This window comes from Apostichopus japonicus, chromosome 8 (genome assembly GCF_037975245.1).
Source record: "Apostichopus japonicus isolate 1M-3 chromosome 8, ASM3797524v1, whole genome shotgun sequence".
Classification (NCBI taxonomy): domain Eukaryota; kingdom Metazoa; phylum Echinodermata; class Holothuroidea; order Aspidochirotida; family Stichopodidae; genus Apostichopus; species Apostichopus japonicus.
Window position 1 is genome coordinate 17176582 of NC_092568.1, and position 27938 is coordinate 17204519.

The following is a 27938-nucleotide window of genomic DNA, read 5'->3' on the forward strand; positions in this document are numbered from 1 at the left end:
TAAGAGACATTTGTGTTATGGTTGAGTGAATAAAGGCTGTGGCATGAGAAGCAATGGATCCCTGGCTGGCCAAAAGAAAGGTGGGTTTTCATCCAGGAGTAATCCATGGTTTCCCATCTAATTTTTTTTCTTCAAAAACAAGCCAAAATTTGTAAATTTAATAACCACCCGACATGAAGTGTAATTTGCAAGTCATTTCGAATGTTTTGTTCCATATACATAAATGGCTGCTTAGCATGGTAAAATAACTGGCTTCCCAGCCAATTATTGTTATCATTAGATTAATGATGAAAGCCTTCTGCCAAGTATGGGCATCTTTGATCACAAATATCCATAAGAAATGTTTTACTTTGTGAAGGATTTATGTGCACTAAATGCAATGTTTTTGTTCATGGAATATAGGATATCGGATATCCGTATGAATGTAGGCCTAACTGTCAGAGTAAAGTGGAGCTTACTACTACTGACTATGCAGAAAACAGTTATGCATATGAATGACATGTGTAAGTTTAAACCAAACTACAGACTGTTCAGAGCATAATTATACATTCATGAATAATATGTTTGTTTGGAAAGTACTGCTGTTTTACTCAGATTTAAAGAAATGAAATGTGTTTCAAAAGTATTTTCATCTTCCAAGATTAATTATGTATGACTGATATGCATGAATTTGATAGGCTTCACTGACCATCCAGAGTATTCATTAATGACGTCAATGGTTCACTAGTACTACTGAATATTCAAAGTTAGATATGAATTAATGATGAGTTAAATCAGTACTACTGCATATTCAGTGATTAGTCACATAGTACATCTATATTTTTCAGGAGCATGAAACAAGAAACTCACCTGTCTTTTTCCCAGGAGGCAGCAAACAAGGCTTTCCAACAGTTCCACACAGAAGTGAGGTATGCTCAACATGACCCATTTCAAACAATGATAATCTTTCCATTTCAGTGATTTTTGTTTCCTTGTATGTAAACTACAAAGCACCATTCAACCTAACCCGGGCTATGAAAGGATTGGTTCAGATGTCATACGTGTTTATGTTATATGAAAGAGGAAAATAAAAACAAACACAATGGTGAAAAAACTTTTCAAATATCTTTTTCGGTTAAAGAGATATTCAAGTGTAAAGTTTTATCAGATCGTGTAGAAACTGCTGAAATCTGACTAGCTGTGATGTCACATCCTCACATTCCTGAAAAGTCTTTGTTTTTATCTCTAAATATTTTGTGAGATTTCATGACTTTCAACCAGAAGATATGTCAGAAGATCTCATATTTGTCAAAGGAAGTATTTGAGATTAAACATCTGAAGAATTTTTGATTATATTATTTTCAAATGTGTTAAAAAATGTAAATAACTTTTAAAGAAATATATTCACAAATGTTAAGGAAGTGAGGATGTGACGTCACACCCTCACAGTAAGTCTTTCTACACCAGTCGTTTTCAAAGAAATTTTGATATCTTCAAAGTGTCATATCTCCTTAACAAAGCATGCTATCATGGTAGTTTCTTCACTGTTCTTTTTGTCTTTTTGTGCTCTTTCATACAAAATAGACATGTCAAACACCTGAAACAATCCTTTAATATCATTTGGCAGTATTTGTAAGGACAATTGTCCCTGTTTACACATGTATGTTTTCTCTGTCATTTCAGATGTCAGCATCTTTTACCATTTTTTGAGAACTTTTGTCAGTTGCAATAAATTCTTCTGGGGATAAAAGATTTAAATATTAGTGGATCTTAATAGCATTATGCAGGTAAACTTGGGCATAAAAAGTGACACAAACATTGAAAATTATGTGAGAAAGAGACAAAATCCACTTTTGCTTGCCAAAATGTAGATATTAACTTTCCAAAGTTGCCTTGCTTTGATGTCGACAACACTTTTGGCCGACAACTTAATATTAAACTCCTATCATCATTCACTCTCTAACAGGGGTCAGTCAAGCAGTCACCAAGTAACGCAAAGAAGAAGAAAAAGAAGAGTTTGTTTTCTCAACAGTTTCAGAAATTGTCCCCGTCAGAGTTTGGCTTACAGAATGCTACCAGGGTGCCATCGCATGAATCGCAGCCTCCTGAGACTCAAGTTCAAAGAGAATTGGAAACTATGGAAACATCTCAAGGTTCTTTTTTCCCTCCTTCTTTCATCTATTAAATCAATGTTGAATCCTTAAATCTTTAAGTGAATGGAAAAGAATTGACCAATGGAAGTGAAAGACCATGGCTACTGCTTTGTTTTCAGTTTTTAATTTTTTTTCCCCTTCTTATTATTATTATTATAATTATTATTAATATTATTTTGAGCTAAGTAAATTCCTTTGTGCATCTTGTTTTGTGGCGTTTGAGACTTGCAAACTATTCTTATTTGTTTGAACGTCCTTCTGATGACATAGGAGAGTTGATACACGATAAAAGAGTAAAAAATTGGTACTTTCATCGTTAAAATTCTCTGTTTTTCATATAATCTGTATGTGGTATGTTTAAAATGTCTCACTTGGAGTGTAGTAAAGACAGAAACACAATAAATATGGATCTTGGTTACAATTCTTTACATGTAATCTGTGTGTATGTTAGGTGTAAATCTTCTCATTGCACATGGAGTTATCATTAACAATTTTGGTGCATATCATGTTGAATTGTCATTGCTGACCTGATGGATCCATCCATAACATGGTGCTCAGGCTTATTAGTTTAGCGAAGAAAAAGAAAGGTTGGGGAAAACATACAAAGAGGGGCTTGAAAATCATGATACCCTCCTGACGTACATTATGAATTATAATTTCAATTTTGGATAACATATGGTAGGCCACAAATAGCGAAGTGGGCCGCTTGCTATTTTGGTTATTAAATCAACGCTACATCAAATTTGGAAGGAGGCATGTACGTTGCATTTACTTCTAGAACCAAACGTCATAATGTATACATGTGTCTCTATGTCGTCTTAACCTGATGGTACTGAGAATCAGCAGCTCTGTCGCTCTAGATTATATTCATCCTTTTGTTTTACCCTTTTGCATCGTTTAGATACCCCGCCGGTCGTCTCGATTGGAGGCCTGGATGGTGAACATGCCGAAGCAACTGACAAAGCCATCCATGAGGAAAATAAATCCAAGATGGCTGCCATGTCTGAGGAAGAAATTTTACGGGAACAAGCCAGGATTAAAGCTATGCTCGGTAAGAAGAATATTTAATTGCTGAGAAGCAATGCTTTTTTTTTTTTCATCTCTTTTATTGACTCATTTGACATTTATACAAATAGACATGATAATTTTGTGAGTTCTTTAGTATTACAATGCAACTCGATCATTGCCTTACAATTTAATATTTTCTTATCTTTAGTTTTATAGTGGTCAATTCCATGGTGACTCGCGTGACATTTTTACTAAAATTCCTCTCTATTTGATATCATTAAACAAATAAAGAAATTACCTGGGAGAAAAGCATTCATGTAGTCAGTGAAGGTACGCCTTAATGCTTACAACAGTAGACAAAATATATTTATACCTTAAGCATTGGGGGTGAAATTGGCGAAAAACTAAACGTGACTCGTGTGACAGTTACTATTAGCAAAAATCAGAATGCACACACAAATGTTCGATTTCTTATGTCTTATTAAAATTTTTCCAATCACTTTTTATAATCATACCGAAGGTGAAAAACACCACTACGTCAATTGCTATGCAACTTTGAAAAAATGTTGTAATGCATGAAAATAACAAGGAAGATGTATTGTGACTCGCGTGACAAGAAAACGTGACTCGCGTGACAAGTTCACTTTTCGGATAGTTCTAGACCAAATGCAGAAATGAATCGAAGGTATAGATCTTGCATAGTGAAATATAACATTCATTGGTCTAGAAAGTGTCCAAAAGGTACTTCCCTTGGGAATGTCCAGATGATATTAATGTCCCCGAGTTACCTTCATGACTGCAGACAGTAGGTAATATACTGTACGGGTAGTACAGTTTTTCAGGCAATATATCTTGTCAATTAATATTTATAACAATATTTAGTCTGTTGAAGTCACTCATTTGAAAGTTATAGAAGAAACAGATCTATCAAAATGTGATTCAAATTACCATTCTCATTTGTCATATTTGAATAAACCAAAAGTGTAATATTTGAGAAGATACATTCGCTCATAGGATTTTGGGAATGATTGAGCAGTTAAAACCTTAAGGTTGTCAAGTCATAGCACATGGCATTGCCAGATACAAATATAGATTATGTTTTTGTATATTACTAAAAAATCAATGATATGTGCTAACTTTCCAAATGTGGTGATAAAATAGGCATTATATTGCGAATAAATATTCATGATTTTAAATTCTGATATTTCAAATGAAATTATTATAATTAGTTGCATTATGTGTGCCCATATTATTCAAGTTGCCTAATTACAGGGGAATGCATATGATATCTTTAATCAGTGATTCATTCATCAAACTATAACATCCCTGTAATTTTCACACAGTAAATAGGTAGAAGCACTATCTTGATTTGACGTGACTCGCGTGACGTGACTCGCGTGACATTCGTAAAGGGTTATTTTCTGCAAAATTTGAATATCTTCTGAAAAGGAAAATTCAGTAATCCTTTTGGTATCTATGTGAAGACTTGATATTCATTATTTGGAGTAAAACTTTTGTGCAGGCAAGGAGAAAAAACAAAAACAGTCAATTTTGTGACTCACATGACAGTAAATCGAGGGTGTTTACTGTTTTCAATTTACCACTATTGTCTAATGCCTTGATGTCAGAATAAAATTGAAGCTATTAAGTGAGCACTATGCTATAGCAAATATAATTAGTCCAACACACAGTTAATAGGTAGAAAAACTATCTTGAATTGACGTGACTCGCGTGACATGACTCGCGTGACATTCATAAAGGGTGATTTTCCGCAAAATTTGAATATCTTCTGGAAAGGAAAATTCAGTAATCCTTTTGGTATCTATGTGAAGACTTGAAATTCATTATTTGGAGTAAAACTTTTGTGCAGGCAAGGAGAAAAAACAAAAACAGTCAATTTTGTGACTCACATGACAGTAAATCGAGGGTGTTTACTGTTTTCAATTTACCACTGTTGTCTAATGCCTTGATGTCAGAATAAAATTGAAGCTATTAAGTGAGCACTATGCTATAGCAAATATAATTAGTCCAACACACAGTTAATAGGTAGAAAAACTATCTTGAATTGACGTGACTCGCGTGACGTGACTCGCGTGACATTCATAAAGGGTGATTTTCCGCAAAATTTGAATATCTTCTGGAAAGGAAAATTGAGTAATCCTTTTGGTATCTATGTGAAGACTTGATATTCATTTTTTGGAGTAAAAATATTGTGCAGGCAAGGAGAAAAAAACAAAAACAGTAAATTTTGTGAATTGCATGACAGTAAATCGAGGGTGTTTTCAATTCACCACTATTGTCTAATGCCTTGATGTCGAAAAAAAATTGAAGCTATTAAGTGAGCACTATGCTATAGCAAATACAATTAGTCCAAAAAACTGATGATACCTATGATTACTATGTACAAATCTGCACAAAATGAAATTTCACTGTATTTTTCATAATTTAGTTACTAAGGGAACCATTTGTTATTAACGACCCCATAATCAAATGAATGATGTTTCGGGGGTGAAAAAATTATTTTTAGTAACTACAAGTATTCTATTTATTGGAAACTTATACAATTTTAATGTACAATGATTTAAAATTTTTTGGTATGATGTTGACCTTATCATGGAATTGACCAGTACATAGCAATATCAATACATACAGTGCAGCCGCAGAGACAAAACGTACAATACTACTATTCAAAAAAGCAATGCTACTTGAAGTGGCATTATCCATTAGAACAGAATGAGTCCTCGAAGCCATTGAGCAATGCTTTTCTTATTTATTCTTCAATGTATGAGTCTTTATTGAAACACTTTTGAGTCATTCCCTCGTCTTCCTCCAATGAAGTTTTTCTTGTCATAATTGAAGATAAATCAGTAAAGTAACCACTTTTCTGTTTATATGCTAATTTACTTGTTTGTGATTGATTGATTGAACTTTCATCAAACTCCTTGTGAATGATTTCATGGAACGATGCAGACATTTCTTTTTTTTGACTATTTTCTTCCAGATCCAAGTTTGGTGGCATTTCTTCAGAAGAAGAAACGTCAGCCTGGTGGAGAAAGGAAGGAACCAGAAGTCAGGAGAGATGAGGAGATGGAGACTAATGAAAGAGCAACAGAAGTGAAACCAGATTCTAATGATGAAGGTTAGTTTCAGAGTTTGGCACGAGACTTTTAGTTTATAATATCTTATATAATCTAACCTAGTACACATGGGCATGAGAATCATATTAATTGAACAAAAAAACAAAAAGTACTAACATTTTACCTGTACTCCTCCTCACGTCAGAATTAACTCAAGTAACTCCGGTTCAAGGACGTTGTATGAAAATTCTACGAAGTATTCCTCTCACCAATGAAAGTTGTCGGTAGTAGGGAAGGTTTTATGCTTTAGCTAATAGACGATTAGAAAAACTTTCTAACTTATCTGCAATGCAAATGTTATAGACCTGTGTGTTAGGTATTTGGATTAGTCTTTGACAAGCAATGGATTTTTTTTGTGGAGATATTAAAGCATCTCTTGGGGCAGTTTGTAACAAACAAATTTTATTATATTATATGTTGAGCTCAATTAATTTTTTTGTGATGCGAGGTTTTAGTCGTTCTGTTGCCTCTGAATTTGTAGTCTCCACGATTGTGACTGCTGCTGTCACCCTGAACTTCATAAACTTTGTTAAAATAATCATTATATAAGTATTAAATTAACAACGGGTAAACTGACTTTACTGACATTACCAGTGGACTTTGTTTTGTTCATGATTGTTTTGTTATTATGATACTTTCTAAGTTAGCAGTAGCAGCAAAAACAAATTAAGATCTTTGAATTCTTACCCAGATGGTATGTTATTCTTGCTCATAAACCTCCTCTCCTACCTCAACTTCTACTTAAATTCATATGTATTTTGATCATAACCACTCTCAAACTTGTCTTTTTTTCCCTGCTATAATCAGTTGTAGATATGCCAGTGAAGATTAGCAAGAATTGGTTGAATATGAATAAGGTAGAATCAGATAAACTCCTGTGGATGAAAGATCTTCCCAAGCCTGCAGCCAAGGACAGCAAAGGGGCTCAAGCAAGATTCGATTTTAATGGAAGGCTGGTTGCCAAGGAAGCTAACATACCAGTTAGGGAAGGGTTACATCACCATGGTGATGAGCAAGAGGTGAGAGAATAACTCTGGCATCTAGCCAAGGGTGTGTCATTGTGGGTGTGATGAGTGTCATGCAAGTCTTAATCCAAAGAGAGATATGTTCATGTATCTGGTTAACGTCACTATGTGGGTATGGTGAGTAGCCTTTGAAGTTACACAAACACATTTGGTATTTTATAGTGCTTAGTGTTGAAAATGAAAATTGTAACCACAGACAAATTTCTTAATCATAGAACCAACTTAATTTGAACTGGTCAGAGGAAAGATACCATTAACATACTTTCCTTGAGCTTTGGAGTTCCAAAACGTAAGTGTTATCAATATTCTGACATATTTCTTACAAATCAAAGAAGTTTCTAGATTTACTGTTCTGTCATTCTTTTCTACAGATCCCTGGCTACTCATTGGAAGAACTCTTCACCTTAGCCAGAAGCTCAGTCCTAAACCAGAGAGTCTTATCTTTGCAGACGCTTTCAAGGATCGTCTACAATGTAAGCTTATTTCCTTTGTCATCAGACAAACGAAAAGTGTATTATTTTACCGGTGAATGAATGATTAGACTGTTTAAACATGTGTCATCAGAGATGTTACCAAGTATTTTTTTTAAATGGTCCGTATATTATTTGTGGAATTTGTAAATAAAATTTGCCTGAAAAGGAAACTGTGCGGCCAGGGCAATTGAGTCAGAATATAGTCCTCATAATGAGGAATGTTTACTATGATTCTTATAAATGTTCAGGGTAGAAAAAGACATCATTTCCTCATAATTTTGTTTTCTTAGAGTCGCCTTCAGGAGTTGGGAGGTGATCTGTCAGAACCTCTCCTTCCAACGTTACTAGAGGCAGGAATTCTCTTCTTGATGAGGTGGTCGATAGATGATACTAATGAGGGAGTAATCTCCGCAGCGGTGGAAGGTCTCACAGCTCTCTTAGTACAACCAGGAGATGAGGTATTAAAACTTGTGGTTAACAACTAGAATTACAGATTTCATCCTTAAAAGTGTGCTTGGTTAAAATGGTATCATTGATACTTCTCTGCAGGTGTCATGGTAACACTACTTGCTGCTATGATTTAGTTGATTTTTTTTTTTTTTTTTTTTGCAGTGCTGATAAGTTTGTGTACTTGAAACAAAAAATTTTGTGAGATTTGTTTAAGTTTAGTGAATCCCAAGGGTTAAGGAGCCAACAGGAGGTCATTTGAAACCCTATTCATAATGATGATCATGGATGAACCCATGGCTATCCCAAGCCTGTTCTTTTCAGTGAGTGTTCAGAGTATTTTTTTAATTTGCAGTGTTTCGAGATAATTAGATTTCTTTAAACTTTGACCTTAATCTGGAGAATTTGTACCATCATTGGTCACTATATTTAATGAAATTTAATGTTGCGGTAAACTGCTTCCATCGATACCCGAGCTGGTGCAACGACACAGTGTTAAGCTATGTTATGTTACTGTTCATGTTACCTACATGTTGATAATGTGATCCTTCTCTGTTGGTCTTACAGGACACTTTGGACAGAATATACACTTGGTACCATGGTAACAATTTGCCTCCATTGATACCGCTGCTTAAGGAGGAGGATGAGGAACTGGATGAAAATGGCCAACCAATGAAAGATGAGGACATATCTGATCCCCAGATGGTTCAAAGAGATGTTATTAAGGTAAGAATTATTTTCTCAGAGCATTATCATTTCAGAACATTGACTCCCCTTTTTTTTCAATTTGATTTGGTATGTTTGGAAGTATTATGTTTTCTTTGTAACTTTAATAACTTAAATGGTATATAACTTGATATTGTGTGATCATTGTGTGATCATTTGTTGAGCACCGACCAGGGGTGCAACAAACATGATCACATTTTTGGGGAGTTTTTAAACATTCGCCAAAATAGATTGTACAGCATATACACATGTTACACTTATTTACTATACACTAGGAGTGTTTGCCATATTCTGTCTGCCAGTGGGGGAGGAGGAGAGGCTGAGCCCCCTGATGTTATTAAGCCCTGTGGCAGAGTGTATAAAGGTGGTGGCATTTGAAGCAATGAGGGTTATCAATCAGGAGGTTTGGGTTCGATACCTGACCGGCTCATAGTAAGGTGGGCTTTTCATCCAAGAGCAAACTACGGTTTATCCCATCTGAAATGACTTTCTCAATCGAAAAGATTCTAAATTTGAGATGAAATGTTTGAATTGGAAGCCACTCGACGTATAAGTTGTAATCCATCAACCCTTGCAGGTTTCTCCCACATTTGTGGTCGCTTAAGCGTGGTAAAAATAACTGCTGATTATGATTATTATTATTATTCTGGGGGAAGGAAGCTTTTAAACATTTGAATTGTCCTCTTAAATATTTCTTAAAAAGCAACTAGTTTCTAGTACCCACCACCGATCTAGTTCCGTACTGTAGGATATTGTTATTTAGTTTCATTTAATGTAACACAACATATTCAACAAAGTTTTGTTAATGTTTAATAACAATATTAATTCTGAGTCATATTTAAACTATTAAGTAGGTCTATAATGAGACCTAAATGCAAGGTAGGTACTTATAAATACTTTTGAATCTTTGAAGAAAATCCCCCAACTGAAGGTTTCCATCCAACTGAATGATTGACTGACAATGGAATTGTCTGGTGCATGCACCCCCCCCCCATCCCCACCTCCCTCTTCCCATGCCACTGATCTGTAATTTTATAGCCTGACATGTAAGCGTCTGGGTGGAAGATGTTATTGTCGTCAAGCTTTTGGGATGATTTTTAACCAAAGAAGAAATACTTCATAAAGTTTGCACAGAACAGTACTCTACAACATAGAAAGACATTTTCAGTGGATTTGGAGGGAAAGAAATGGACTGGGGTTTATAATTTCACCAATGAAACATAAACCATCTGCTTTTATTCATAAGGGTAATAGTAAGGGTATGGTTTTATTTTTGGCAGGCTCTCCTCAGAATGAACACATTGAGACGGTTCTGCTTCATCCTCGACAAAGTCCGACCTCCAGCTCCCACGGTCCTCAACATCCTCTCCATCCTCATCAGAACAAGCAGACACTCCTCTCAAGCTGCATTTGAGATCTGTAAATGTCCAAAATTATTGGAGGTCATTGTTAGAGAGTTCTTGCCAATGGCTGGCTGGAAGCAGCAAGGTTTGTATAAAACTCACCTGAAACAAAATGAAAAAACTCTTCAAGGATGATGATCAGCAACTGTATTGATGATGTAAGATGAGCATGTATCTCTTTCTCTGTTTAAACTATGAATAATTCACCAATCATGTCATATGTTAGATCTGTACAAGTGACAGGGTATGGGTTATTCCATTTATTTATAAGGGGAAGCAATTTTCCAACATTTCATAGGTTTTCATTTACACACAGAATCAAGTAAATGTAACTGTTGAAGCTTTAAAAAGATCTTCAAATTTTTTAACATAATAAGACTTCATTCTGAACAAGCACATTTGCTTCTATTATTTTTTAAAAAGTATGAAAATACAGGAGATGTCTTGCTGATTGAAAGTATAACACAGACATCCAAAATGTCACTAGTTACATCTCTAAATATGAGTGACTTATACAGCAATAGTGATCAATCACTCGATAATATTCTCTCGACAATTTCTATTAAAAAACACCAGAAAATTTCTGTTTTTAAGGGTTTTCTGCTTTCTTCATGAAATTTATATGTTTGCAGCAGGTAGCATTTCCCCAGCTCCCTTAGATCTCTTTTGCCTTGTATGAAATATAATATACTGTTTTCAATTGGTTGCCATGTCCATTAAACCGAACCCCACAATTCTAATCACCCACATATGTAATCTGTATACAAGCTTAAAGTCAACTGCATTGTAGCCCACTTTCATGTCTTTTGTCAATCCAAAAGTTCAATCCAAAAGATGTGGCCCATCATGGATCAAATAACTTCTAGCTTTAAAAGATTTATTTTTTGATAGGGGTAGCATAGCAAAATGGTATACAAGTTGTTTTTTTTCTTAAAATTTCTAAACCATGAATGAATTTGTTGCAGAGGGTAGGTAATATAATTTTATTTAATAACATAAAATAAATTTAATATAATAAATGAACTTGAAAGAGAAGCTGGAAATTAAGATACAAATATACCAAGCTGAAATTATGCCTTGAAAGAGCTTTTGAATTTTTCGATTATTATTTTGTTGCTAAAAGAATTTTTATCCTTCCTTTTCATGTTTCCTTTATTGTGTTGCTTTAATGGTTTCTGTCTTACAGGAGCACAAGTTGCGGATGTTTATGGGTATCCGGTGGTCTCTGCTCTCAAACTGCTGCGTGTTCTCTGTGCAACAGGAAGAAATAGAGCTGCGTCTTTGGTTAGTTACTATTCTAGTTTTAAAGTATTTGGACAATTTTATATTCTTTCTTAAGTATTTATCTCATGGTGAAACGTGAGGGATGATGTTGAACAGAAATGCAAATGTTACGAACAATGATGTCCATGACTCTGTTCATATTTAGAGATTAACTGCATTAATCCAATAATGTATTCACAAATTCAAAAGTCTTTCCGAGTGCTCCTTTAAGGCTAAGTTGATGAGATGTCGCCTTCCTAGTACATTTCCAAATGTTACCATTGATCCGTTGTTCTATTAGATTTAACGACTCAATCCAAAACATGTTCTTCTAACTTCATACGAAGCAAACCCTTGGATGACCTTTGACACCATTTGTCCTTGACAAATTAGTAATGCATTGTGAAGAATTTATTTGAGGCTCTAAAAGTGTTATATTTTTACTATTGGGCTTTTGTACTGCCCCTGAGGAACTGACCAAATGGTCTGTTTGTTGGATTAACTTGTGTAGCCACTTTAATTGATAAACTTCAGCTGTTAAAAGGATCATTTGTTGTCAAACATTGTCAAATGCCAAAAAGTGGTATAGAAATACAACCTGGACTGAAAGCGGTGTAAAAGACACTGCATTCAGTCCAGCAGTAGCTTTTAACAGGCTATAACATAACAAACTTAATGTTATGCCTAACCTCATCCTTCAATATGTGGTAAACTGCTCACACCACTAACTTCCAAATATTAAGCATTTGATGTCAAAATCTATATGACTCAAAGCTACATAATGAAATGTAACATATCAGAAGATTGATTGGTGTTTTACCTTTCTGTATCCCAATCTTCTGCTTAGTCCTAAGTAAATAATTTTTCTCTTTTTGGAATTTTGAAGCATTATACTGTTTGATAAGAAAATCTTGTCCATGAGCACTCACATTTCCATTGTAGTGGGGGTGGGGGATGGGGGCAGAGATGGGAGGTTTTATCACCAACTCTTGTTATAGAAATCAAGTCCAAAACAAGAAGGCAATATGGATCAAAGTTGCAAATTTATTTTGTAATCTCATTACAGTGTTGTAAACTTTCCACCAGTGGTCGTTGCAATTACCTCTGGTTTGTAATTGTTTTCCTCCGTAGATTGCTCAGTTTAGACTTCAGCCACTTTTACTGCGGTACCTCTCTGAGGAACCTTCGGATATGAGTCTGGACATAGCTAGCGCATTTCATATCAGCATGGAGGCCATCAGGCTATGGCATACCTGTGTAGAATATGGGCAGCTTACAGAAATGTACAGGTAACTTATGATACAGTATGGGGGATTCCGTCAGTCTAGTTCATATTACGTGCAATCTTGATTATAATCTTATAATAAAGCATGAATTTCAAAAAATAATAATTGTGAAGTTTCCATTCTTTGCTACACTCGACACCTTTCAATACGATATATTTTTATGACTTACTCTCACAGAATCAGATAGGTATAACTGTTTGGTATTTTTAATACTCTACTTAATATCAGGAATTAATAGGGGGGGGGGGGGGAAAAAACATATAGTTAACAAAAAAATTGTGAAATTTGTCATAAATTGTCATAAGTTTTTAAGTGTTTGTTATAATTGATGACAGCTGGTTTACTCCTTTACTGTATAATGTTCCTCCCTCACAGTGAATTGTATCCAATATTAGTACAACACCTGCAGCTGTTCCAAAGACTGTCCGTGCTCCCTCTACCGGCGACCACCACTGCTGGTGACGAAACTGTTCACAGATTACAGCTACGGAGATCAGGGACGCTTATTCTTTTACTGGAGGGAGTAGTTCAGGTGGCTGGAGCTGCTGCGTCCCTTCACCAAAACAGGTTAGCGTTAGACTATAGGCATGCTCTGCTTACATCAGTACTGAATCCTGTGTGAGGTCACAGACACCATGTATTCTTTTACTGGAGGGAGTAGTTTAGGTGGATGGAGCAGCTGTGTCCCTTCACCAAAACAGGTTAGCTTTAGACTATAGGCATGCTCTGCTTACATCAGTACTGACTCCTGTGTGAGGTCAGAGACACTTTGTATTCTTTTACTGGAGGGAGTAGTTCAGGTGGCTGGAGCTGCTGTGTCCCTTCAGCAAAACAGGTTAGCTTTAGACTATAGGCATGCTCTGCTTACATCAGTTCTGATTCCTGTGTGAGGTCAGAGACACTTTGTATTCTTTTACTGGATTGAGGGAATAGATCAGGTGGCTGGAGCTGCTGTGTCCCTTCACCAGACTAGGTTAGGTTTAGACTATGGTATGCTCTGCTTACATCAGTTCTGATTCCTGTGTGAGGTCAGAGACACTTTGTATTCTTTTACTGGAGGGAATAGATCAGGTGGCTGGAGCTGCTGTGTCCCTTCAGCAAAACAGGTTAGCATTAGACTATAGGCATGCTCTGCTTACCTCAGTTCTGAATCCTGTGTGAGGTCACACACACTATAGATTCTTTTACTGGAGGGAGTAGATCAGGTGACTTTGTACTAAATCAACAAAAAACAGCTGCTTTTATTGGGGGGGGGGGGGGGGGAGGGACCGTAGTTATGTTGTTTTATTGATTACCTACAATCAGCCACTTTAATTTCCTGTCTATGAAAACAGAACCTCAGTGTCTTCCATCACGGCTGATAAGATAATCAATTTAATAATTAATCTTTAACCCAAAGTAAACATTGCGTGGCTCATGCAAATCATTTAGGCAGATTCCTAATCTAAATGACTAGTTATGCAGTATAAACTTAAATGTTTACTTTATGATTTATCTCACCAACATGTTGAACTCATGGATTATTAACTATTTCTATTTTAGGGGAAAACCCTTCCGATTTACCTTGAAGTGTATGCAAACAAACTAAGATATAAAATGTAAGGTTTTTAAAGACAGCTGCCATGAGTCACAGATTATACAAGGGTTTATTTTTTCTTTAATATTTGTCTGACTCAAAGTCATTGAAACGGGCATCAGTGTGTTCACCATTAACCGCTCTTATCAATCGGAAAATATTTGAATGATCTGATGTTTTACATACTTCAAACTGAGAGCGATAAATGAAAACTTTGAAGGTTGTAAATGGTATAAAGAGATGGAAGGACACACATTTAGCATTAACATGTGATGTAGATCCAAAAAGGGCTCGATGATTTCATGATACATTTTCCTTTTTATTTTTTGTTTGAGGGGGGGTGGAGGGGAGGGGGAGGGGGAAGCCATCTTTCATTGCTTTTGTTTTCCTGGTTAAGCTAAGTGAGTACAGTATGAATGTGACTTTTACCTGAGATGAAAGATTTACAGAAGAGAAGGAAAAGGAAAGATTTGGGGGAAATGAAGTGCAAAACTGTCCTGGGCTCAATTTTTCTTTTGTGGAGGAAAGTTATTTCTATGTTTCATATAAGATCAGATTACTTTAGCATCTGCAAAAAAGTTTTCTTCGGTTATACGTTTATGCAAGATAGAGCAAAGAGGTGGAAATGAAAAAATATATCCAGTGACCTTGGTGGAGGAGGATTAATTACCTTTATGTTTCATATAATTTCAAGTTACTTTAAACAAATATGTAAACTGTAAACTTATATTACATATTTCTGCGAGAGAGAGAGCACAGGAGTAGAATTTTAATCCTGAACCTGTTGTTAAACAAGCTCTCTGTCATTCCAACTGAGCTTCCAACTCTATAATTGGGCCAATTCCTGGTGATTGCTTTCTCTCAGCAAGGTTGCTGGTTGTATTAAAGGCACAGAACTTTTGCACTCTTACCACTGAAATGTGTAAGAAATACTTTTGGCATTCCACGACAGATTCAGCATCATACCATGTTTATATTTTTATATAGTCAATTTGTTATTTGTACCGTTTTCACGCTACAATATTGGGATTACTAGCCGGCTCCATCATCTGCATGGCTGAACATACACTCTTCATAGCAATCTCAACTTCACAGGCTGGCTACGCAGGAAAAAATCCAGACCCAGATTTGCAAGGAGTTGTGGCGGCGAACAGTTAATTCTGCACACGGAAAGAAAATAGATCTCCTTGAGTAGCAAACATCTTCATAACAATACGTAAAATGCTCTACTTTGGTTCGTTATTCTCAAATTAAACAATACATGTAACATTTGAATGCATTTGAGTTAACAACATCCTGCAAAAATGGTGCAAGCAGCAAATGTTCATCATATTTATCCGCAACGACTCAGCGTTATCTGTACTAATTCAGCTCTTGCAACATAGGCACTTGTTACGTTGTTATTGTAGTGTGCTTGCCCGTAATGGCATGGCATTATATTCTCTGTCACATCCGAAACAGCTTGGTTGTCCGGTTAATCTGTGATGGTGTTAGTCATCATTTCTTCTTTAAATATTGCAGGTGCACGCTATAGCTAGAGTACTGTTTATAAACATTACACAATATAGCATAGCTTTGGTCTAACTGGCTTCACCGTGACCGAAAAAACTTCAAAGGGGTTGCAGTAACAAAGTTCCCTTCATCGAATTTCAACAACCAACTAACTTTGACCTTCACCGCGCTCTACAATTACACGTATTTGTTTACAAACACAGTTGTTCTAGTTTCATATTTTCCTGTGACAACTGACAGCCACAATTGATGGTTGTTATGACATCTCCAAATGTCAAAAACAAATTGATATGTTTGTTTCAATTCTTTACTCTTGTGTCTTGACCCCCTCAGTGACACCTCCAAGGATGTTCGACACCCTCCAGCGGTGCAGTGGGGTCATGTGACTGGATTACACGACCCCCTCAGGCTGTGTGTACAGCGTTGGCTCGGAGAGATGAGCCAGAGCCCAGACACCGTGTCACCACAAGCCTTTGCGATGTCTGCTAGCGTACTGAACTTTACGGCATCGTACTATGAGAATGCCATCAAGCAAGTAAGACATGCGTCTACGTGTAATAGGGAAAACAACATTCAGTACTAATGGGAGGATTATTTATTTAAGGTCTGGTATAACACTGCAATGATAGAGAGAACCAACAGACTGCCAAACAAGAAGTAGAATAAGGTTGTTGAAAAGAAACCCCCTGTTATGGAATAAATGAGAAAAATTTTTGCTGAAAAAGGAATAACATGTCTAAGTGTTTCTGTTGTTATGAATAAATTTCATGTCTGTTTGAGTCAGGTCTATTAACATTTTACTATATTAATATCTTGATTATTTTGCTTGAGGGATCCTACTTGTTTTCTTTCAGCCCTCATACAGTCCTGTCGACTGTTTAAGTCAGGTGGAAGAGTTGACCAATCAGGTGATCATCCCATTCATGACATCTCGTTCCTTTCAGTCGTACTTATCACAAATCAGGTAAGATTTTCTGGACTGATTATTTTAACTGTTTCGTTTTGCAAATCAAAATGTGAATGTTGTTTAACCCTGTTTTCATATCTAAATATTTTTTTTTTACATCTCAGATCCATATGCTCATTTTTTTTTCATTTATTTTTTACAGAAAGTATGCGCATCTTTGTTTCAAAGTGTCAAAAGAATCATTTCTGAAGTCTTGGTCATTAGTTGTTTTTATCTTTCTTTGCCTCTTGAAATCTGTCTCCAATCATTGATCTAGAATTGTCATCGCAGCTTGTACAAATATAAAAGAGATTACAGTCGTTCCACTGTGCTCATCCAGCATAACTCACCTAGAAAAACATGAAGTGAACGAAACCGAATGATGTTCTATGGTTGCATACATTTGTATTGATAATATTCAATTAACTTGCCATAATTTCTTAATATTCCTTCAAGAAAACCCTTCAATAAACACTACTATATTAATAATTATGTATAATTTGCAGGATGTTTTTTTTTTCTGCCCTCTTGCAATTTCTCTCTCCCTCTTTTTCTTATTGATATTGTCTCCTTTATATGTTTTCTCACAGTTGTGTATTATAAGGAGGGCTCCTGGTAATGTCTAATTTCTATGTTGTACTATTTGATTGTTATTTATATTACCAGTTTTGATCCTAAATAAAACTCATTCTCTGTGTGATTAAACCATTTCACTTTTTTTTTCCTCCACTGAGAATAGTTTTGTAGGATTGTATTAAACAATAAATACCATTTATTGCTTTAACCAGGCAGTATTCAGCCTTCGAGGGAGATGAGCGGGAAAAGTTGCAACTCATTCAGTCACTCCCAGATTTTGGCTGTCACCCTGACAACCAAGACTTGATGCATCCAGCGGTACAGAAGAATTCAAGTCACTGTTTTCTATTGGCTCTCTTCCGTCTCGTTCATTCCGTTATCTGCGTACATCGAGGCATAGGATCTAAGGTAAAAATATCGCTCTCCATGTTGTTCCTTTTGATCTGTTTTACGTATTTTTCATAATACTCAGTGATATTGAGGATGATTGCTGCAGGCATATATCTTAAAAACATTCAGCTCTATTTTAGTTGTCTTGTAAATTTGAAAAGCCTGAAGAAAAAAGAACATTGATGACATTTTGAAAGCTAAACCTTGTCAGTGGGAATGAAAATGGAATGACAAGGAAGTATATTTTGCTTTAGTTGAAGAGGTTTGGGGCAGGTTACGGAGAGGGGTTTTAAGAGGACATTTCAGCTGCCACAGTGCAACCTTTGTGCCATTAAATATATGTATAATCTCTGTTATCATCATTCCTTCTCATGTTTTGTTCTTCTTTTCAGTTTCTTCCAATACTACAGTGTGCCCATGTTACCGATTGTATTAAGTCTTTCTGTCACAAGGATAAGAGACACTACCAAGGAGTGAGGGCGGTCTTCACCAGGTTTCAGCTTCTCTCTGTATATTACCTCTTAAAGGCCTATCAATATGCTGTGAGTATTTTTTGTATCGTCATCATATCTGTTAAGGATAAATCAAAATTAATTCGCAAAATTGTATCATAAAAAAATGAAAAGAGCATGGGGCTTTCTTGCTCACTTCTTTGCTTTTTCAACAACAAAAAAATTGTTTGTTTTGGGTGATAAATGAATTAAGAAATTTTAGTCAAAAAGTGTACTAATTCCATCAAGTAGAATTTGATAAAGCAATCAACAAACCGAAGATTTTTTAGAACAAAAAAAGTGAGAAATTCCCAAAGAAAAATTCCTATGTAAAGTATTTAATCAATTAGCATAGACTGTAGATCGATAATTAATTCTACCACTTAAGGGAGACTTATATACAAGCTCTCATTCACAAATGTTTATCCAGTATTAATGACAGTTCCAAATGAATTGCTCCTTATATTATTCTCACTATAGAAATATTGCCTATGAACATGGCTTTTCTTGTCTTAGACCATCAGACATCTAACATAAATCACCTGATTCAACAATTCATTTAACACCTCTTTACAGTTTCTCTATTCTTCTTGTTACTATGGCAAGGAAGTGTATGACATAAATAGTGTTGCTACGGAAATTGTCCTCATGGATTAATGTTTACATATTTTACATCTTGTTTTCAATCACCAGAGCAAACATTCTGATACCAGCCATGAAATGTTGACTCTTTACCATGGTGCATCCTTAGAGCTCTTCAGCAGACTACAGGTGGCAGACTACTATTATGCTCACCAAGTACTTTGTGATCTAATCTTTGATCCTGATTCACTATGGTTAGTCTGTTGTAGCTCTCTCTTTAGCGTTCAAATTCATGTTTTGAACTTTTAAGTGCCTTCAAACAGGATATTGTGTTCTGATGCTTTTTGGTTTACTGCTATACTTACTAGGTTAGAGCAAGTCAATTTATAGATTCTGTATTCAACTTGTAGGGAATGGCGGTTATGTTTGTCACATACTGTCACTTTTAGGCTTTCATATAAAAAACTAGGTTAGTATTAAACTTCATAGCAGAAATACATTTCACGGTTATTGATTAACAGAGCTTTAATAAAGATATGATGTACAAATTTAAAAATGATCATTGTTGAACCAGATGGTAGTTGAGTAAAAATTAGACCCAACTGGGAAAAATAAGGAGAACACTTTGCGTAGCTGTCTAATATGCAACCAGTTTTGGTTCCTGTTAGATAAGAACTCTATGAAATCAAAGAATCAATCATTCACACCCATTCCTCAAGAGCCACATGGACAAAAGATGGAGTTCTCTGATTGGCTTGTTGTCGGTTAAGACAGGTTCTTAATTTGCATATTCATTAGCATGACAGTCATAATTTGTTGATATTTGTTGAATTTACATATCGATAATTTAACAATAGTCTGACTATTTCCATAACTGCCTTCACCTTTGTCATTTACGATATTTTTGTGTTGGTTGTGAGAATTGCAATTGTCGTCATAGTAGGGCTTGCACCATTTGCTATTTATCACAAGTCATTGACATTTTATCGACATAATAGCTGATATTGGGTCATGAAAGATAAATATGAAGTCTGAAGCAAGAGGGAAACCAACAAAGTGTGCTTTATTTAAATTCACTTCAAAGTCCAGGTTCAGTCTGTGTTTATTTACCTGCAACAAATATTTTGAAATGTCAAAGTTAATCATCAGTCTAATACATTAGTGTTTAGTTTGTTTCGTGATTCAACATCAGATAAAGTCAGACAGATGTAATCTGTTATTTTGTCGAGAAAGAATAGGAAGGAAGTGGAAAAGCAAATATGTGACTGATTCCATCAGTCATGTAAATACACTGGTGACCTCAGTGGCACAAATTCATATCAATGTAGATTAAAGAAAGTCAAAACATACAGCCAATAAAGTGAGTGTTTAAGATTAAGTTGTGTGAGTGTATGTAAGTGACATATATGTATGAGTTCTTGATAGTGTTTACACTTTGTGAAGTATGTGATCTGTAATGTGCACATGAAGAAATCATAAGAAATCAACTTTCAGCAGAATACTTTGGTGCAAATATATGAATTTTGGTTGTAAGCCACCAGTGTTATGTATATGTTGATTAGTTAATGGTTAGGCTACGACCAGTGGAGATAATGCACACTTACCAATCATAGCCTTTCATTGAAGAAAGATGTAAGCACCAGCCAGTTATTAAATGTATACTGACCATGACTGATTCCTTCAGTGATTTATTAGGTTCATGGCCTGTAATCCACCAATCAAAGCCTTTCATGGAAGAAACATGATACAATGTAAGCACCAACCAGATAATATACACTTAATACCATGACTGATTCCTTCAGTGATTTATCAGGTACATGGTCTGTAATTCCCAAATCATAGTCTTTAATGGAAGATAGATGATACAATATAATCACCAGCCAGATAATATATACTTACCATGACTGATTCCTTCAGTGATTTTGCAGGTACATGGCATGCAACCCATGATAGATCTTGCATAGCGTATACCAATCTGCCCTGCAGTAAGATACCACAAATATATATATATATATTAAAGTTGAAGAAATAGGTACATTGGCAATTCAGTTTACAAAAAAAACTCCTTCAGTTGCACTTCAGTGACATATTGGGTAAGATGCTGCATCCCAAATCATAGCCTTTTATTGGAGTGAGATTTTACAATGTTACATACAAGGTAGGAGAAAATTTCAGGGCAACCACACTATCAGAGATACTCGATTAGATGGATACCTTCAGCTTTGTATTAGGTTCATTTCATAGCAACCCTGCATCATCATCCGAAAGTATTTGCCTAACACAGATTTTAAGATATAATCAATCCATTATTTATCTATCCAGGGAAGGTAAAGGAGCAGAAACCATGGCAATTGAGTTATCAGAGAAACTTACTCTGAGTGAGTCAGTGGATGATCCATCTGCTGATGGCACCAGTCTGGGGCAGTTACTCTCTGAAGCCTATCGAAACATTCCTGAAGTCAGACGTCTGTATATGTTATACATTGCCACTGATAAGAAGAAACTTGAGATGTCAAGGTAAGTTGTCTTAGTGACAGTGAAGGGGAAATGTTTCGAATGTTTTAAATATTGGAAATATGAATCAAGAATTGTTTTACTTCCATTGGAACTACAGTAGTCTGTATTTCTGTGATACGCTATGCTTCCAATGCTTAGTTTTTATTTGCGCCAAGAATCTAGACTAATGATCATCACCATCCAATATCTCACTTGCATACACATTCTTTGAGTCTTTCATGTGCATGTTTTGATGTGTACAAAGCATATTCAGTACCAGCAAATGCTGTCATGTTACTTATGCCAGAAGTTGGTACCATTATATGCTGTAATGTCAACTTGTGCCAGAAGAATGCTGGAATATTTGAATATTCTGAGAATGAAAGTAAAAATGTATCTGAACTTGAAGGATCACTAAATGCCTCTGTGTAACGAGGAACTTTTTTTCCATTTTAATACATAGCTCTAGTAGAGGTACATAGCTCTAATAAAGGATACGTAGCCCTACTAGAGGATACATAGCCCTACTAGAGGATACGTAGCCCTAGACGAGGTACATAACTCTAGTAGAGGATACATAGCCCTAGTAGAGGCTTATAATAACGTAAGAACCAGAGGAAGCATATGATGATGGAAAATATTTATATATAATCCAGATAATCTGGGATCTGTCTAAAAGAGGTTTTGCTGAATAATCCAGGTTCTATGAGATGATGTTTTAAGGATTTTTTTCAGCTATTCAGGTCTTTTCCGTTGTCTGAACGGCAAGTCGGTTTTCCGGAAAATCGTAGCAAACTAAAACAGGAATGACCATAAATGTACACTGTCGGAGAGACTTGTAGGTTTGGTGTATAGGACCACCAGCTTTGAGCCAATAAAGATCCCCTTCGGGTGCATCATAGGCCTACCGCTATATTTATTTTATTTGAATACCTCCAATGTGATGGAGGTGGATACCAGTTTATGGTTTCACTTATATTGACTTTATTTAGTTACAGTGCAATCAGAACTTGATGTCAACAACTTGTAAACTTTAACTTGTCACTGTTGAATATGTATTGCATTTTTTTATGCCTTCAGCAGATGGGAGCATAGTCCATTATTGTGTCATGTTTTTTATTTTTTATTTTTTTTTTCCAAGTTTGGTTTGATGAGAATATCTAAAGAGTAATAGGTTGATGGCTTGCAGACATTACAATAATTGAAAGCCTTTCTAAATGTCTCTCATCAGGGCTGAAGCTCTACACCAACCTTTCCTAAGGAAATCCCATTTCCTCTCAGAGATGAATGAGCCCTTGGTGCCCCAGGACTGGATGTATCTGCCTCTGCTACAGTTATTTACTGAACAACAGAAAGTGTAAGAGACCCATGATCTTGTTATATTTCTTTGTGTTTTGCTTTGTTTTCTTTTTGTTCTGACATCCTGTTTTGACAAACAGCTGTGAGCGATCAGAGAGATGTGTTAGCATAGGCATCTGGTTTCCACTTGGTAAACAGTTCCTGGTAAACAGGCTAGAAAAATATGCGGGGGAATTCTCCAGATGGAAATGTCTGATATTGTTATACATATCATTCACAATAACAGTCTCTAAATACAATTTCCACTGTTTTTGAAACATTTCCAGATTTTTGACTGCTTTTATTTTGATCAATAGTAGCGAAAGTTATAGTCACAAAGTCTGGATAATTGTGTGGTTTGAAAGGAGATATAGGTTAGAGAGGGGCCAGAGGGTGGTTATTAAGAAAGGAAATTGAAGTGATAGGAAGGTAAAAAAAAAAACTGTAGAATGATGTATCAGTATTGAAAGTTTCAATCATACTTTCTACTCTATGTGATGTTTTGGAAATAAAATCCCTCAGTCAATGTTTGTGTGAATTCCTGGAAAACAGGACTTCTAACTGTGTGGGCTTAAATTGTCACAGGACCTGTATTTAAAAATCTGAAAGTCTGAAAAATTAATAAATTCTCAGTTCAAGTCAGGATAGGTGCCTTTTGTTATTTCTTACTAATACTGGACTGATGATCGCTACAACTCACCGGTAACTATGGGTTACATTATTTATGTAGTCATTGCTAAATTTGGAAAGGATTGCTTCTGTAATAGGTACTGTTAACTGCCTTGACCCTAGTTGAAAAATAGTTATGAACGCTTTGTTTGGAGTTTGAAAACTTCTGAATGGTTGTTTGTTGAATATGTTACAAATCACATTACTGTAAGTAGGTCCAGCAAACACAACGCCACTGCATCAGTTGTATTAATTACAATTATGCACCGCAGGTTTTCGATAAATGTTCTACGATGGCCAGAGAGGAACATGGGTTGCAGCAAAGGGCCCTAGAGAGGCTCAAAATCTCACTATACCTACATTGAGTAATGTGTAGGGTGCTCAAACCTAAGACCTTAGCAGCCCACATGACAAATTAGTGAAAAATCTTGTGTTTTTTGGTCAGCAGGTTTGCTTTCTGCACACCACCACCTTTTGCTATATACAGACTGTATATTTATATATTTCCCTTGTATCTTTGAACAAACAATCTTGATTGAACTGCTATCTATCCTGCCTTGAGAACAATAACACAAAGTCTTGACCAGTAGCATGCATAAACAGGGTGGGGAGGGGGGGGGTCAGGTCGTGGTCCCTCCATCTTCATTCGGGAAAAACATTCATGCAGGGGATTTTTTCATTAAGACCTAATTTGTCGACTAAATATGCTTCGGAATGCGCCAATTGACCTCGAAAATGTTTTTTTTCTGAGTGAGGACCTACAGACCCTTTCCCTTCCCCTACATGAGAGTTGCAGTCAATAACTCCACAGCCACATCCTTCATTTGTCAAATTTGGGATCCACCTACAGCCCATTCATAAAGGTTGATGCCCCTTCCTAACTCAGTTGGGGGAAATTTCCAATTTTGCCCCTCCACCTTTGAAAATCCTGCGCCCGTCACTGGTCTTGACACTGGTCTCTGGTCTGTTCTTCAATTGATAATTTGACATCACTTTCCTGGGGGTGGGGGGGGTGGGGTCCCACAAGCTTTGAACAGATTCTCAAAGGGGTTGTCTCTGATCCAAAGAGGTTTCATTCTACTGCTCTTGTCAGAGGTTGGTATATTTATTTTAAATGATAATGACATTATCCCTGAAGCAGTACTTTCAGAAAGCCATGACTGTTGTGAGTACAGGGAGGGAGAAATTCATGTTACCACCATTGAGTAAAAGCTATCATAGACTTCTGTTGTCATGGATATCATTCAGTAACTATGGCTGTGTCCTAGGGAGGACCAAGTCATAGATTGAACCCAGTCTGACAGGTCACTCAGTAGGAGAATTTATTCATATTTCAAATTAAAAAAGAAAGAAAAATATTTCATTTAACGGCTGACTTACATCGCTTTCAGTTTTCACCTGACATGTGACAGTTTACATTAGTCAAGTTTAACACATTATTCCAAGCTTGTGTTTTTATAAGCCAAATAGCTGAAAGGAAAAAAAGAAAAAAAAAATCCCTCTGCATGGGGCTTCTGTCTTGATTTGTGAAGTGATAGCTTAAGTCTCATAAAAATAAACTTGTCTGTTGTGGGCGTATTCCTTGGAGAAAGTACAAAGGAATGTGTCAACGAACTATTAATGCATCATGTGTGATTCTGTTAGAAAGTTCAAAACATGTCAGATCTTTTTTTTTGTTTTTTTGTTATTTGAACCCCAAGATGGAATTTAGCTTGGGAATAGTAGTATGTTTTGCTTTGCTTTGGCACACATATGACATCATCATGTTGTCATCAACAAGGTATGATGGACAATATGCAATGATAAGATCAGAATGTAGAGGGAGTTTCCCTCCAGGGGTTGCCGGTATGTACTTGTCTAGAAGTTCACTCTCAGAGGGTCATTGACGAAATATTTGTGGTTTCATGATTCCAGGAGACGATGAAATGTATAGTCAGAATATAAACAAATGAGAATTCTTTGACAATAGAAAAGGCATGAGGATCGGAATGGTGTGTTGGGAGAGTTAGTATTATGGTCTTGATTTAAATTTATTGAAAGTACTAAAAAAAAAGAAAAATTAATAATTGGAAATGAATTTAATGTAGTTAATCATTTCTAGCATGCCAAGATGACTGCTAATTACAGATGTCATATACAATTCGTAAGGTTTGCCTATCTTTGAAAGTCTAGTTTTCCCTAGCCTTTTCCCGTATACTTAATAATGGTGTCACTTTGTGAATTTTAAATATTAAAACTACTGAATTAAACCATCTCTGGAAAAAAGGACTTAGAGAACTATTTTTTCTTGCTTACATGAAATTTCTGTTTGAAGTTCATTTTCTAGTAACTTTTGTTGCCAATTTAATTCGTTAGTATTCTTTCGTCCTCAGTGAAATGCTTGGTAAGACTGTCAAATCCATACCAGTAGAGATCGTTAAGGGAATGACGAGTGCACTGCAGTGGATACTGATGATGGAAGCGTGGAGACCTACCGTCCTAGCCAATGTGGAGTTAGCAGCAAGAATATCCAGGCTGTATTGTGTATTCCTCACATGTGAGTTTACCCTAACGAATTCACCACTGTAAAAATGATGATTGTTATGATAGACTATGTTAAAGTTTGAGATATTCATCTCAAATTTTTTGAAAATTGTATGACGAACTCGGTCTAGTAAAATATTGTGTCATTCGTAATGCCAACTGACGTTTATCGTTACTGTTCGGAAGAATGCTCTGTCCCTTTTTCTTCTGTTTGAACATAGTTGTTTAAAGTATTCAAGAAGAAAATTTGGTCCTCCCCACCCCCCTCCAACCCCTCCCCCTCCAACCCCTCCCCTCCTTCCCCCACCCCCCTCTGCCACACCCCAAATACCAAATCTTTAATAAATGACTGATATCATAGTTAATAACTCTTGGATGATTGTTCGGTTTTAATGCTTTTCTTACTTGCAGCGTCGGACCTCTTCATGGAGTCAACCGTATCCGCTCTGCTTCATGCTCTCCTAAAGATCTACACTCAGCCAGGGCATCTCTCTTGCCTCAGGTTTGATATTTCCATCCCAGGGGTGTCATCATTCTATGACCTGTGAGTATCTATCATACCTCCTTTATTACCCTCTGAAGATATTACTTATATATATATATATACTCTTTGATGGCTCCATTCTTTTATACTTATGTATACGCTTCAGTGTCCAGGGATCCAGCCCCCAATTTGTTCTTTATACTAACTATTATCTGCAAACATAGTCTTGCTCTATAAAAGGAGGTACATGGTGAAAAAATTTAGCAGGGTGTTGCTTCCTTTCTACCGATGTTTTCTTATTGACTGCTATGTTGGTAGTAATTTTGGTATCTACCCATACTTGCCTCCCAGGCTACCCTCTTCCCAAGATATCCTACATCTGCAACTGCTCTTTACCCTATCAGCTCCCAGCTCACAGAAATACCACCTGGAAAGCCTCTACATAACTGCTCTTTACCTGATCAGCTCCCAGCTCTCAGAAATACCACCTGGAAAGCCTCTACATAACTGCTCTTTACCCTATCAGCTCCCAGCTCACAGAAATACCACCTGGAAACCCTCTACAGAACTGTTCTTTACCCTATCAGCTCCCACTTTACTGTATTTATGTATTTATAATCATTTTCATAAGTTGGAGGAAGGTAGAGGAGGCGAGGAGGGGGGGGGGGGAAGTGGGGTGTTAACTATGCTGGTTCTTTTATTCTACCCCTGCTGATGCACCTCTTGTTTAAAGCTTAATCATTTTGCAACCTTTTAACGTTTATCATGATAAACGTTATCAGATAAAAGATATCTTGAAAAACAGATAAAAGATATCTTTGAACCCAGTCATGTGACCTGCAACCTGAGAACTGTTTTATTGGCTCTGATAAGAGCTGTTCAGCTGTTGACATACATCTCAACCATTGCCAAACCATTTGTTATTGCTGAATCGTTTTTGGTACACATGTGGTAATTAGCAATGATTCTACTCTGTGGGAACCCATACGGTTCATGTGTCTGGGATATCCAGGTGACATTGTTTTTTAATTATGACTGTCACCACGGCAACGCACCTTTCATGTAATCTGGGAAGATGCTTGAGTATGATTGCCCACTCATTCTGATTGCACAAGTTAGTCAGGTGGGGGGTATTCCCAAAGTGACACCTGACCTGGCATTTCTTCCCAGCTTTTATCTAGGATGAGTCACATGTTATCTCAAGCAATCCTGATAAATTATTACTTAATAGGGTTAGCTTATTTTGCTTGCTGAAGTCATTTTACAACACGGTGTGGACTTAGATATGATAAAGGGAGTCAATAAATACAACTGTAAACACTGTTGTATGATGTGCTCATTCATTGTGCAACATGAAGGTTGTGATAAATTATCTTTTCAATCATTATCCCCACAGGAAGGTTGTGGCTTATCTTACATGTTTTACATAGACCCAACCTCTTGTCGAATTTTGTC

At 36.2% G+C, this 27938-nt stretch overlaps 1 protein-coding gene across 4 annotated transcripts in view; it reads left to right on the forward strand.

The window, feature by feature from the left end:
* LOC139970792 (RNA polymerase II-associated protein 1-like) overlaps positions 1-27938 on the forward strand; it is a 102454-nt gene that overhangs the window by 3205 nt on the left and 71311 nt on the right. For all 4 annotated transcript variants that reach the window (XR_011794215.1, XM_071976801.1, XM_071976803.1 and 1 more), the window contains exons 6-26: positions 828-908; positions 1946-2132; positions 3034-3183; positions 6142-6279; positions 7085-7296; positions 7674-7775; positions 8066-8233; positions 8790-8948; positions 10229-10436; positions 11538-11635; positions 12746-12903; positions 13276-13467; positions 16322-16523; positions 16843-16952; positions 17723-17918; positions 18293-18442; positions 19085-19227; positions 21296-21490; positions 22701-22826; positions 25849-26012; positions 26411-26543. Coding sequence is in view for 3 of the 4 variants with exons in the window: in XM_071976801.1 (XP_071832902.1) it covers positions 828-908; positions 1946-2132; positions 3034-3183; positions 6142-6279; positions 7085-7296; positions 7674-7775; positions 8066-8233; positions 8790-8948; positions 10229-10436; positions 11538-11635; positions 12746-12903; positions 13276-13467; positions 16322-16523; positions 16843-16952; positions 17723-17918; positions 18293-18442; positions 19085-19227; positions 21296-21490; positions 22701-22826; positions 25849-26012; positions 26411-26543 (3272 nt within the window). In the remaining variant the exon portion in view is untranslated. The remainder of the gene's footprint in view (positions 1-827; positions 909-1945; positions 2133-3033; positions 3184-6141; positions 6280-7084; positions 7297-7673; positions 7776-8065; positions 8234-8789; positions 8949-10228; positions 10437-11537; positions 11636-12745; positions 12904-13275; positions 13468-16321; positions 16524-16842; positions 16953-17722; positions 17919-18292; positions 18443-19084; positions 19228-21295; positions 21491-22700; positions 22827-25848; positions 26013-26410; positions 26544-27938) is intronic.